We start from the raw sequence: 13228 nt of genomic DNA on the forward strand, positions 1-13228 counted from the left end.
TATGCGAATCGGTATGCATTTCCTGCAATGACGAAGTACAGCCATACTCCTGCCCATTTTATTCAACATTAGTTTTATCTGAGCGTTACAAGTCAACCTGCTGTCCACAATCACGCCAAGCAATTTGGTCTCGGCCACTTGTTCGATGATCAAACCACCAACTGATAAATTCAAAGCAGGGGAATCTTTTAAAAGATGATTGGATCCCAACATCATACATTTACTCTTTGCAACATTAATAACTAACTTATTTTCTATGTTCCAATTTTCTATCAATTTTAATTCATTGTTTAATATATAATTAAGTCTGGCAGAGTCATAATCAGACACAAAAATAGTCAAGTCATCTGCATATAGAGCAGTAGTGGCACACCGCAAAACAAAAGACAAATCATTAATGAAAACAGAAAATAACAGTGGTCCGAGGAAACTCCCTTGAGGCACCCCACAGTGCAGAAACTTTGTCTGTCAATAACTACCATTAAACAATACATTAAACTACCTAGTAGTAAAATAACTATAAATCCATTGGATTGCACACTTTTCAAATCCATAACAGCTCAATTTTTTCAATAGTAGATCATAATCAGTTAAATCAAATGCTGCACTCAGATCTAACATTACAGTAGCAACTAATTTTCTTCATCATCAATCATCAATTTCATGCAACCAATCCTCTGTCATCTGAACTAAGGCTGTTGTTGTAGAGTGTCCTTTCTTATAAGCATGTTGATAAAGTGAATTTAACCCATTTTTTGAGAAATACAAATGTATTTGATCATAGACAATTTTCTCTGTAATTTTACTCAAAATTGGCAGGACACTTATAGGTCTGCTAATTTTCCCAGAGAAATTTACACTTTTGTTTTTAGGAAGAGGCACAATTTTAGCTTTTTTCCAGTTAGTAGGAAAAACACATTTTTCTAAACTTTAATAATATAACATATAGGAATGGTTATCACATCAGCAACCATCTTTAATAGCTTGACATCCAGTTCATCAACACCAGCAGGTTTATCTTTCATTGACTTTAATATGTTTTCTACAATAGTTTTTTTTTTATTTTTTTTATTAAAGATTCGTATATCAACCATACAACAAGGCACATTGTATTCACATTCAGTCAATCTTACAACATGAATTGAACATGGAGTACAACGTTGATGCATTTTCCAAAAAAAAAAATAAATAATAAAAGGGAAAAGAGACCAAGAGACTCAGCAGTAGACACTAAGGAATGAGTTTGCATAAGTATTCATAAAAAATTAGGGCTTTTTTTTTTGTTTTGCAACATTTCAGGGATTGTTTATACAAAATGATATCATTTAGAAAGGCATTAAAGACAGGGGATGTTTTAAGAAATCGACATTTGTGTATGAAATATTTTGCTATTAAAATCAGATTATTCACTCCAAACTCAGTTATTCTGTTCTCTATTTGAAGACCAAATTTAACGTATTCATATGTTAACATTGGGATTTTTTGTGTATCGTACATGATCCAGTACTGGAAAGCATCCCAAAAGGACTGGGTTACACTACAAGAGAAGAAGAGATGTTCTGCGGTTTCAAAGTCAGAATTACAAAAAGTACCAACATTCACATCCATATTAAATCTTTGATGCAAGAAGTTCATCACTTTGAAGTGAACTTCTTTTACCTTCAGTGAAATAGGAAAAGAAAGGTAACTGGTTCTTATCTTCACTAAACAATCACTGGTAAATTTCTGGAAGATATGTTTTCTCTTGAGTGGCGATGGGAAGCAGATCGAAGTGAGAACATTTCTAAAAAAAGTATTATTACATTTATTTTTATCTAAGAAATTATAAACATCTATGACGTGGGCTCTCGAGGAATAACCACATACCTTTTACTAAAGTGATCAAAGCTTGTGGGATTGCCTGAATTCCAGTTTTAAATTGCCTCTCAGTGCACATCAAACTGTATTTCCGGATGAAAACATCATATGTTAAGAAGTAGGGATGGGCATTCGATTAAATTTTCTTAGTCGATCGTCGGGAGAATTAACGATCGATTATCGATTAATCATTAATATTTTTATAATATAATTATTTAATTTTTATAATAAAAAAATGCAATGGATACAAAAATACAGCGTGTTTTTCCTTGGTGAGACCTTTATTACAAGATCAACTTGTGGCAGACAGTTAAACTACGTTCAGGCAAACCGAACATATATCCGCGTGCATATGCAGTGCTCTAAAGCAGCGGAACCTGCAGCTGCTAGCAGGCGTTCTTAACCCTTTCGAGTCGATTAACGCATATATGCGTTTTGAGTCTGAATAAAGTGCTTCATTCTTTTTTCTGAGGAAATCCATTTCTCAAATCATCAACCACATCACATCTTTTTGGGGTGAATTATGTCTTAGTCCTCTCATCGCGAAGCAAACAGTAAAATAAAATAAAAACTTGAAGAACAGTCTCGCTGCCTTTTCTTCTGTGTGTGTGTGTATTCAAGCGCGCGCTTCAGTTTGAATCTGAATAGCGCGTTCAGCGCGGGGGCGTGGTCACATTAAATATAATGAAGGAAGATATGAAAAACAGACATTGCGTTGTTTTCATATGGATTACTTTATCTCAGAATATTTGTTTTTCGGAAGCACTTGTTTAGTTTAAAAGTAGACATTCCAGGCTTTCTATAGATATCTCTCTCATGTCTCTTCGTTGAGTATTCACGGAGTTACGGTTCATTTTAATGAAATGTTTGTACATGACGATCAGCGGAGACAAAGACTGTAGACAGTGCACCTTGTTTGTTATCTTTATTTTATAAGTGCACAAAGGTTTTTTGTTATTATGTCTGTATCCAAAAAAAACTAGACCCTTTACAGATTCGATTGATGTATTGCTCTTATCTGTACGATTAAAACAGAGTGTAATTTATCAGGGGTTATCAGGAGAAAATGACTCAAAACGCATATATGCGTTAATCGACTCGAAAGGGTTAAAGCCTCATGAAAATTTGCCGGGATGCATAGGTACATCATTTGAGTCGTGGCCGTGTTGTACTTAAACACGGCATCGCAATGTTTGCAGTTAACTAGTTCGCTTTTTAAATCAAAATGGTCCCACGCCACACTTCGCCGTGACATCTTCATGATTATTCTTTGAAATCAAAACGGTAGATCACAGATAACCGAGTAGGGTGTCAAATATTGCCCCATGGTGGTAAAATATTTAATTGCTGCCACACAGTGAAATTCATTTAATTGCTTGAAGACTCGCACTACGCAACGCAACCTGCATTAGATTAAAAAAAAATGCTTTAGATTAATCGATAACAAATTAACATGATCGAGGAAAATCTTAACGATCAATTATCGATCGTCGATTAATCATGCCCATCCCTATTAAGAAGTTACCAGAATTATCTAATAAATGAACAATTGACCAGACACCCTTTTCCATCCATTCACCGTAGAAAAAAGATTTTCTCTTAATTAATATACATCTGTTATTCCATATTGGGACCGTGTGAGGAGTAAAGTTATGTTTGTATATGAGTTTCCAGTATTGGAGAACCTGTTGATGAAAAGCTGAAAGCTTAATCGGTAGTTTGGAGATGTTGAAGTCACATCTTAACAAGAAATGTATGCTACCAAACATTTTGAAGATTTTGAAGGGGAAATTAAACCAGAAATTATCACCTTTTATAATAAAATTCTGTAACCATTTTAATTTGATGGTACCATTCATTGGGTCAAAGTCAATGGCATTTAACCCCCCATCTTTGGCAGGTTTCACTGTATCGCTTTTATTTACATAATGATATTTATTTTTCCATATAAAATTGAAATTATCTTGATTGATCTTCTTAATTAATTTGTCGGGTATATCCAATGAGTAGGCTGGGTAGGTAAGTCTTGACAAGCTTTGCATTTTAGTAAGTAAAATATGTCCAAAAACAGATAAGTCCCTTTGAAGCCAACTGTTAAGAATAGTTCTATTTTTTTGAATGATATTTTCTATGTTGGATGTTTCTCTAACCTTTTTATCTTTAGAAATTATAATACCCAAGTATCTGACTTCATTTTTAACTGGTATATTATACATATTAATCATGGCATGGTCTTAAATAGTTAAAATTTCAAATTTTTCCATATTCAACTTTAAACCAGATGCTTTGGAGAACAAAGAAATCTCTTTTAATGCCACTGGAATTTGTCTTGCATTCTTTAAAAAAAGTGTGGTGTCATCTGCCAATTGATTATTACCAATGAATTTCCCATGACATTTAGAGGTTGGATGTTCGGGCTATTTTTAACATGGATTGCTAGTAATTCCGCTACCATGATAAATAACAAAGGCGAGGTTGGACAACCTTGTCGAATGCCTCTCTTTATATCAAAGCGCTTAGATGTTCCAAATGGCAGAGACACTGAACTGTTGATGTCTGTATATAGCAGATTGATTGTCAATAAACTTATTCCCAAACCCAAAACACTCCAGAGTCCTTAATCCTTAAAAGAAATTTATGTTCGACCATGTCGAAGGCCTTGTAAAAGTCCAAAAAAAGAATAATTCCATCATCCTTAATTAAGTGCTTATAGTCTAACAGATCTAATACCAATCTTATACTGTTATGTATGGATCTGTCTCGGAGAAAACAAGATTGAGTATCACTTATAACATCAGCCAGACAATTCCTCAACCTGTCAGCAATCACATAAGAAAACAGCTTCTAGTAAGTGTTCAATAAGGTGATAGGGCGAAGATTATTGATATATCTTTTGTCTTTTCCTTGTTTGGGAAGGAGAGTTATTAAACCCTGTTTCATTGTAGGTGTAAGTGTCATATTGCTCACAATGTCCTTTATAGCCTCCAATAAAAAACCTTTCAGGTCAACCCAAAAGAATTTGTAAAAATTGGATGTCAGGCCATCTTGTCCTGGTGCTTTCCCTACTGCTATTCTCTTAATTGCTTCATCTAATTCTGCTATTCTGATCTCAGAGTCACATATTTCTTTAATGGCTAATTATATTTTGGGGATATACGGCATCAAACCACCAAGGAAAATATCTGAGTCATACCTTGAATATTCAGAGCCATAAAGTTTGGAGTAAAATGTATACATTTCTTCAGATATTGTTTTACGATCTGTGCACTCTATATCATTAATCATTAATGAATTAATTACCTTTCTCTCCTGTCTCCTTTTCTCTAATCCACTAAAATAAGACGTGTTTTCTCCCCTTCCTCTATCCATTTAGCCCGAGACCTTACATAAGCCCCTCGAGCTTTTTTAAGAAACAAGTGATCTAATTTTTCTTGTAGGTTAATTAAAGTGCTTTTATCAGCATTGGACATTAGAGTTTTGTCACAGTATCTATTAATATCCTGTACCAATTGGATCTCATATTGCTTTTGTTTGCTATGTTTGGATTTACTGTATTGTATCGAAAACTCACTTGCCTTAAACTTAAAGTACTCCCATCTACTACTATAATTTCCTACATATATATCATTTTTAATTTTCTCTATCAAATTTTGGTTAATTTTATTATATTCCTCATCTTTTAGAAGGTCTGCATTAAATTTCCAGTAATTTTCTTTTTTATTTCTGGGCCTATTATCTGGATTTAATTCAAGATTTATTACACAGTGATCAGTTAAAGGTGCACTATTAATCGACACATTTAAGACATTGCTAGAAATTCCAGGTGTTGCTAACCATAAATCTATTCTGGATTTACTGCTACCATTGGGTTTGATCCATGAGAATTGTATGACCTCTGGGTTCCTATCCCTCCAAATGTCTATTAAACTGTTTGAATTTAAGAAATCACAAAGAGTAGTATTCCAGTGGTTTGTGCTATATTTAAAAGGAAATCTATCCTGCCATTCATCAGGTGTCAAATTTAAATCTCCACCAATCAAAATAAGTTCGGTATGATACTGTCACAGTGTCTGGGTTGTTGTTCCCTGGGGTTCCACTAGATGTCCTCTTTGCTCACGGTGTCTGTCACCAGATCACTTCCTCCTCCCTTATTTGGTCACCTTCCTCCTTGTTGTGTAATTGATTGTCCCCCACCGTTCTCTTGTTCCCTCATTATCCTTCTATTTATACCCAGTCTGTCTTAGTCTGTGTTACGGAGTCCTTGTTTAATGTCGTGTATTATTCAGGTCCGTCAACTCTTGCCTTGCCTTATCTTGCCTTGCTTTGTCTTCGTGTCTTGTTTATGTTGGATTTGGATTATGTTTGGTTTTGACCCCTGCCTGGACTGTTTACCCCTTTGGATTATCCCTAAATAAACGACTGCCTGCAATTGGTTCTATCTCCGTGCCTCTTTGGATCCTTGCCGTGACAGAAGGACTCCGTCAACACGAGAACCAGCGGTATGTCGTTTTTCCGTTCCCCAGCCAAGATGGCGGAGAGGCGAGTCAAGTATCTCAGGACCGGCCTCCGCCAAGAGGGCAATGAAGTGGGTGCCCTAGCTCAGGTGTTCTGGTCCCTGGCCGAGGGCATGGGCTATAACTATGCGGCCCTTAAGGACTATTTTAATGATGGGCTGGATGATCCAGTGTCTCAGGATGAGATGGCGCAATTAGAGACACTGGAATTCTGGGAATTTGTGCGCTACCTGCAGCATCGGTGTCGGTGGGATGCCCCAGCCACTCCTGTCTCTTCCGGCGGGGTGGTCGTCACCCCAGCACCACTGCCCAGGATGGCTATCAGCCCAGCGCCACAGCCCAAGATGGCCGCAAGCCCAGCGCCACAGCCCAAGATGGCCGCCAGCCTAGCGCCACAGCCCAAGATGGCCGCCAGCCTAGCGCCACAACACAAGATGGCCGCCAGCCTAGCGCCACAACACAAGATGGCCGCCAGCCTAGCGCCACAACACAAGATGGCCGCCAGCCTAGCGCCACAGCACAAGATGGCCACCTGTCCAGAGTCATGGCCCAAGATGGCCGCCAGCCTAGCGCCACAGCCCAAGATGGCCGCCAGCCTAGCGCCACAGCACAAGATGGCCGCCAGCCTAGCGCCACAGCACAAGATGGCCGCCAGCCTAGCACCACAGCACACGATGGCCGCCAGCCTAGCGCCACAGCTCAAGATGGCCGCCAGCCTAGCGCCACAGCTCAAGATGGCCGCTAACCCAGCGCCACAGCCCAAGATGGCCGTCAGCCTAGCGCCACAGCCCAAAATGGCCGCGAGCCTAGCGCCACAGCACAAGATGACTGTCAGTCCAGCGCCACAGTACAAGATGACTGTCAGTCCAGCGCCACAGTACAAGATGACTGTCAGTCCAGCGCCACAGTACAAGATGGTGCCCGATGCAGAAGCAGTGCCCGATGCTGTTCCGGATGCCGAGGCAGTGCCCGATGCCGTGGCTGAGGTGGTGCCCGAGGTCGTTCCCGATGCGGTGCCTGATGCTGTTCCGGAGGTCGAGGCGATGCCCGATGCTGTTCCAGAGGCCGAGGCGGTGCCCGATGCTAGTCCGGAGGCCGAGGTGGTGCTCGATGCTGTTCCGGAGGCCGAGGCGGTGCCCGATGCTGTTCCGGAGGCCGAGGTGGTGCCCGATGCCGAGGCGGTGCCCGAGGCTGATCCAGAGGCCGAGGCGGTGCCCGATGCTGTTCCAGAGGCCGAGGCGGTGCCCGATGCTGTTCCAGAGGTCGAGGCGGTGCCCGATGCTGATCCGGAGGTCGAGGCGGTGCCCGATGCTGTTCCGGAGGCCAAGGCGGTGCCCGATGCCGAGGCGGTGCCCAATGCTGTTCCGGAGGCCGAGGTAATGCCTAATGCCGAGGCCATTCCCAATGCAGTGTCTGAGGCCGTTCCAGAGGCAGTGCCCGAAGCCGAGGCGCCTCAGGTTTCCACAGACAGTCCGGAGTCCCGTGAACTCTCCAGAGTCGAGTCCGATTCCCATGGACTCTCCGGAGTCGAGTCAGGTTCCGGTGGACTCTCCAGAGTCGAGTCAGGTTCCGGTGACTCTGAAGTCACCAATCTTCTGGAGTCCAGTAAAGACACCAGGGGATTACCGGAGTTTCGTAGTCCCATTGGTCCGGCCGCACAGAGGTCTGCTCCGCCTTGGGGGGCTCTCGTCCTGACCACATGGCTGTGGTGGTCTTCTGCTTTGACCTGGGAGGCCCTCGCCCTGACCACACGGCTGTGGTGGTCTTCCGCTCCACCCTGGGGGGCTTCCGCCCTGACCACACAGTTGTGGTGGTCTTCCGCTCCGCCCTGGAGGGTTCTGGCTTCGACCATATGGCTGTGGTGGTCTTCGGCTCCGCCCTGGTGAGTGCCACATTATGCCCTTCATGGACTTCTGTTTTGTGTTTTTGATTTTTGTTGTGTTTCTGCCTGTTCCCCTCAGTTAGTCTGGCCCTCCATCCCTCCCCCTGAACCTCCTCCGGTCCTCCTCTCTCCTGGTCTCCCTGTTTTATGTTTACATTTCTGGTGTTTGTTCACCATGTTTTTCTTTACCGGCCCTCCATCCCTCCCCCTGAGCCTCCACCTGTCCGCCTCCCTCCTGGTCTCTGTGTTGTGTCTTGTCATGGAGCGTCTGGGAGCCGCTCCGTAGAGGGGGGGTACTGTCACAGTGTCTGGGTTGTTGTTCCCTGGGGTTCCACTAGATGTCCTCTTTGCTCACGGTGTCTGTCACCAGATCACTTCCTCCTCCCTTATTTGGTCACCTTCCTCCTTGTTGTGTAATTGATTGTCCCCCACCGTTCTCTTGTTCCCTCATTATCCTTCTGTCTATTTATACTCAGTCTGTCTTAGTCTGTGTTACGGAGTCCTTGTTTAATGTCGTGTATTATTCAGATCCGTCAACTCTTGCCTTGCCTTGTCTTGCCTTGCTTTGTCTTCGTGTCTTGTTTATTTTTTGAAATGACAGTAAAAAGGGAATCATTAATTGTCTGGTATTTTTAAATTGCAGCTTCCAAACACTTAAGCATTTTTTCATACAGAGATTAAATCATTCTGAGGAAATATGCATAGTTGCATCACTTTACAACACTGTTTGATTAAAGGAAAATTAAAAAACTGCCAGACATCTCAACTCACTCTGTCCCTCTTTTTGAGGAATGTATGTGTGCTGACTAAGTGTGTGTGTGTGTGTGTGAGTGGGGGATGGGCAAGAACTGAGTGGCAGACAGACGGAGAGAGAGAGAGAGAGAGAGAGAGATGTAAGGGAAACAGGTCAATTTAGCTCAAAGGGAATCATTTAAGATTCTAAAGGGAATTTGAACAGAATCACTGTTTCACGGCTAGTCACTTAGACGCCCTGCAATTCAGTGAACGAGCCGTTTAACATCAAATCTGCGCAAATCTACCCCCCCCCCAGGAATTTCAGTCTGGTTCTGCTAGGTGGGGGGAAGTCAATGGAAGTGTTTAACTTACGGGTTTCCATGTGATGTCCAGCGTTGCATTTCAATTATGAACAACAAATTTGACAATCTCTATTGCAAATTAAAATTGTCAATAATTGTTCTAGTGGTGTTAATGTTGAAAGCTGTTGTGTGCATAAGTTGGTTGGTCATCTTGCTTGGTTCTTGTGGCACTAGAACTGATTTATGACTTCCTGAGGAATTCGACTCGTGTTCCAAACAGCTTTGATAGACTATTTAATTTATCTTCCAGATAGTACCGCCGCTCCCTATATGCAGAGTACGCAGTCTTCGTAGGGCATCAACTCCAAGAGGGGGCACCATCCCAGTTGCTCAAAAAAAACAAAAAACATGCGCCATTCTCCCATCCACGCTCGCGACAGCTCGCACCTCATGTTTGTGGATGAATGTACGTAATTGATGGATGGACATCTATGCCCAGATAAAGGACATCAGCAATCCGGCACAGAGAAAAAAAAAAATAAAGAAAGTAAAAAACAAAACAAAAACAGGCATAAAGTTGGCTTGACATTGGACATTCGTGAGTTGCAAATTTAGGGACCGTCTCTAAAGTTACATATGATATTGTTATACACTTTTCTAACGTCAATAGCATTTGAAGAGAATGACTTAAAAACAACTGTAATTGTTCATCTAGGTGACAGCTATGATGCACAATTAAATTGAGTGTTTGATATTTATTAAAACAAACTGTAAGTCATATGTAAATTATGCTACTTTTTCACATGGGCTCAGTCACAAATTTGAAGCTCAATAGCATTTGAGGAAAAAGACTTGCAGTCATAAAACAATTGTAATGTGTTAATTTAGGTGTCAGCTACGATGCACACCTTATACATTTTATATATATATATATTAAAATAAAGTGTTACTAAAGTTATATATATTGTTCTGTGAATGTGATTTCAAAGTCTAAATGGGTCGGATTAACCCTTTAACTGCCGTATGCCTTAAAATTTGATTGCCAGAGGGTTACTGTAAATCAGGGCTATTCAATTAGCGGCCCGCGGGCCACATGTAGCCTAGATTACAATCAATATGTCTTTCTCAACACTAAAACGTAAAATTGCCAATGAAAACCATCAGTTTAACCCTGCCTGGACTGACAAATACTTGTTTATTTTACCGCCACATCCAAACGCCAAACCGATGTGTTTAATTTGTAGTGAGTGCTTTGCAGTATTAAAAGATTACAATGTGCAGAGGCATCACAATGAGAAACACCAGACTTTCCGCACCAATTTCCCTGAGGGATCTCAAGAGAGGGTAGCAAAAGTGCAGAGTTTGATTGCATCTTACAAACGGAGCAGTACTACCATGGTATGGTCATTCACAGCCCAAGAGAGAGCTATCGCAGCATCCCTTCGTGTTTCCTAGATATTGGCAAAAAAGAAAAGGCCATTCACAGACTCTGAAACCGTGAAGGACTGTAGAGCGCAGTCTCGAGGGTACCCCCCGGCCTGCGAGGGGTGATGGGGGTATGTGGCGAGTGGGGCGGGGCCGAGAGGCGTGGGAACGAGGAGTGAGGCCAGGTGTAGTGATTGGAGATGAGCTACACCTGCGCCCCACCGCCAGTATCGAGTCCCACGTAGGAGATGGAAGGATATAAAACTGGAGTGACGACCGTGAAGGACGAGAGAGGACCAGGCCTGGGACATTATTTTATGTGTTTGCTTTTTATTCGCTGTTTTGTTTATTTTTGAATTATTAAAATGTTTTTGATTGTGCGCCGGTTCCCGCCTCCTTCTTCCCGATGTATAGGAAGTTTGAATCGTTACAATATTTATTATTAGGTTATCTGTAATTAAATTATCTATAATCATCTGTTGTGCAAAATTCATAATGAATCCTTACATTTAGCTCATTTCCTGATTATTTATTTCTTCTTCTTTTTTCTTGTTCTATTAGGGAATTACTGGAGCAAGTAGCTGAGTTTGAGAAGACTGATTTCAAAGCCAACAGCAAGGTAATTTCATTACAGGTCTTGACATGACACATAAACTAAACTCTTATAGGTTTACTCAGAATTCAAACATTTTTAAGGTTAATGTGTGAAATACATCTTTTGTACTTTTAGACTGTCATGGCCAGTGTTAGGGAAAAATAATCTTTGTCTTATTTAACATTTAATTATTGCAGGTTTCTATAACATTGTGAGTTTGCATTTGATTGTTTTTTATTAATTTTGAGGAATACTGAATCATTGAAGTCATTCTGTAAATACATGTTCATATTTAGTATAGAACTACAGTAAGCATCATGTTCAGATAGCATGCACGCTTCTGCACTTACTCCTTATATCTCTCAACATTGAAACATGAGAGCATTCAGTCAAGACAAGGGAAACATGTCATTGCTTTTGAAAAAGTATAGTTTAATAAAAGTAATCTGATTATTTAACTCTCATTACTTGTAACGCGTTACCCCCAACACTGGTAATTTGATGTTTAATTATAGCTTTTCATACTAATCTTCTAATAATAGAAAATAAAATGTGCAAAACAACTTCTGTTAAAATATTATGTATTTAAAAACCCTTAATGAAATTCAGATTTGAGTTTATTTAGTAATTTTTTATTTAATATTAATGGCTTCAAAACTAATAAACCACATTTCAATTTTTATTTTATGTGTTTTTCAAAAAAATTACAATACTATATGACAATACAATGTCTGTTCATAGTGAACTACATTAAGCATATTCTTTTCTTTTAGGTAAATCAGGAGACTACTAAGCCAAAATTAGCACCACTGAATGAAGGAGGTGTGTCTGAACTACTCCAGAAGGTATTTTTTATTTTTATTTTTTTACAAATAAAACATGTACACAGTTTCTGTATATAAAGATGTTTTTATTTATTGTATTTTTTAGGAGATTACCAGACTACAAGAGGACAATGACAAACTGAAAGCTAGACTCAGAACTTTGGAATCTCAGGTGAAGAAATGGTAGTAATAATAATAATAATAATAATGATGATGATGATTTTTAACAAAAAATAGTAAAAATTCAGATTATCTTTACTAAAATCGTAAACTTGATATATACTGTGGTCCCTGAAACATATATATTTTTATTACCAACAGATTTTAATTTGAATTTGATATTTTATATATAATGCGATAACATTCATACATTTTTTATTGTGGCTTAAGTATCTAAATAGATTTAGGGGCCCTTTTATTGTACATTATTTTGTGTGTTGCCTTTATAACTGTTGTATTGTAGGCTATGAGTGCTCTGGATGAGAAGTCCAAAGCAGAGAGAGCCTTGAAAGACCTTCAGAAGAGCCAAGGTGATCAACAGGTAAAAAAGGCCCAGGTTTACTTATTTTTATGTGTTCTGCTATGTCTCGTGCACATCTGTGGTCACACAGATTTTAAAGTATACTGTAGCATCTGCTTAGGATCATGTACGATCGTTTGGGCTTTATGTTGTAAGGATTCCTTTAGCCTTTTGACATTTGCATATAAATTACAGAATCCAGCCCCATGGTATACATTCACATGAGTGCTTAATGGCAATGTTTACACCCATTATCTGGAAGATACTGAACAGGTCTCCCCATCTGACTTCAAACACATTCAGAGATAACTAGATAGCCCTCGATGCCAGAAACCAAAGGGGCCTGGCTGAGCAGCCGACTCACATTCTCACAATACACAACACACATACTTTTAATCATTTAGACTATAATTAATCTGTTACAAATGTTTCTGGTATATTTTATGTATTGTATGTTTCACTATTGTAGTAGCCTAGTTGCAATTCTTTATTTGTATTAGTTAGACTCTCATTGCTTATATTCAGGTATATGAGTGACAGTTTTCAGAAACTTTGTTGATTCACTTCGGAGCAG

General features: G+C 40.0%; 1 protein-coding gene across 2 annotated transcripts in view; it reads left to right on the top strand.

Moving 5' to 3' along the window:
* lztfl1 (leucine zipper transcription factor-like 1) overlaps positions 1-13228 on the top strand; it is a 68387-nt gene that overhangs the window by 34703 nt on the left and 20456 nt on the right. For both annotated transcript variants that reach the window (XM_026200723.1, XM_026200724.1), the window contains exons 4-7: positions 11277-11334; positions 12084-12155; positions 12241-12306; positions 12598-12675. In XM_026200723.1, the coding sequence (XP_026056508.1) occupies positions 11277-11334; positions 12084-12155; positions 12241-12306; positions 12598-12675 (274 nt within the window). The remainder of the gene's footprint in view (positions 1-11276; positions 11335-12083; positions 12156-12240; positions 12307-12597; positions 12676-13228) is intronic.

The sequence above is a fragment of the Carassius auratus genome, chromosome 24 (genome assembly GCF_003368295.1).
Source record: "Carassius auratus strain Wakin chromosome 24, ASM336829v1, whole genome shotgun sequence".
NCBI lineage: Eukaryota > Metazoa > Chordata > Actinopteri > Cypriniformes > Cyprinidae > Carassius > Carassius auratus.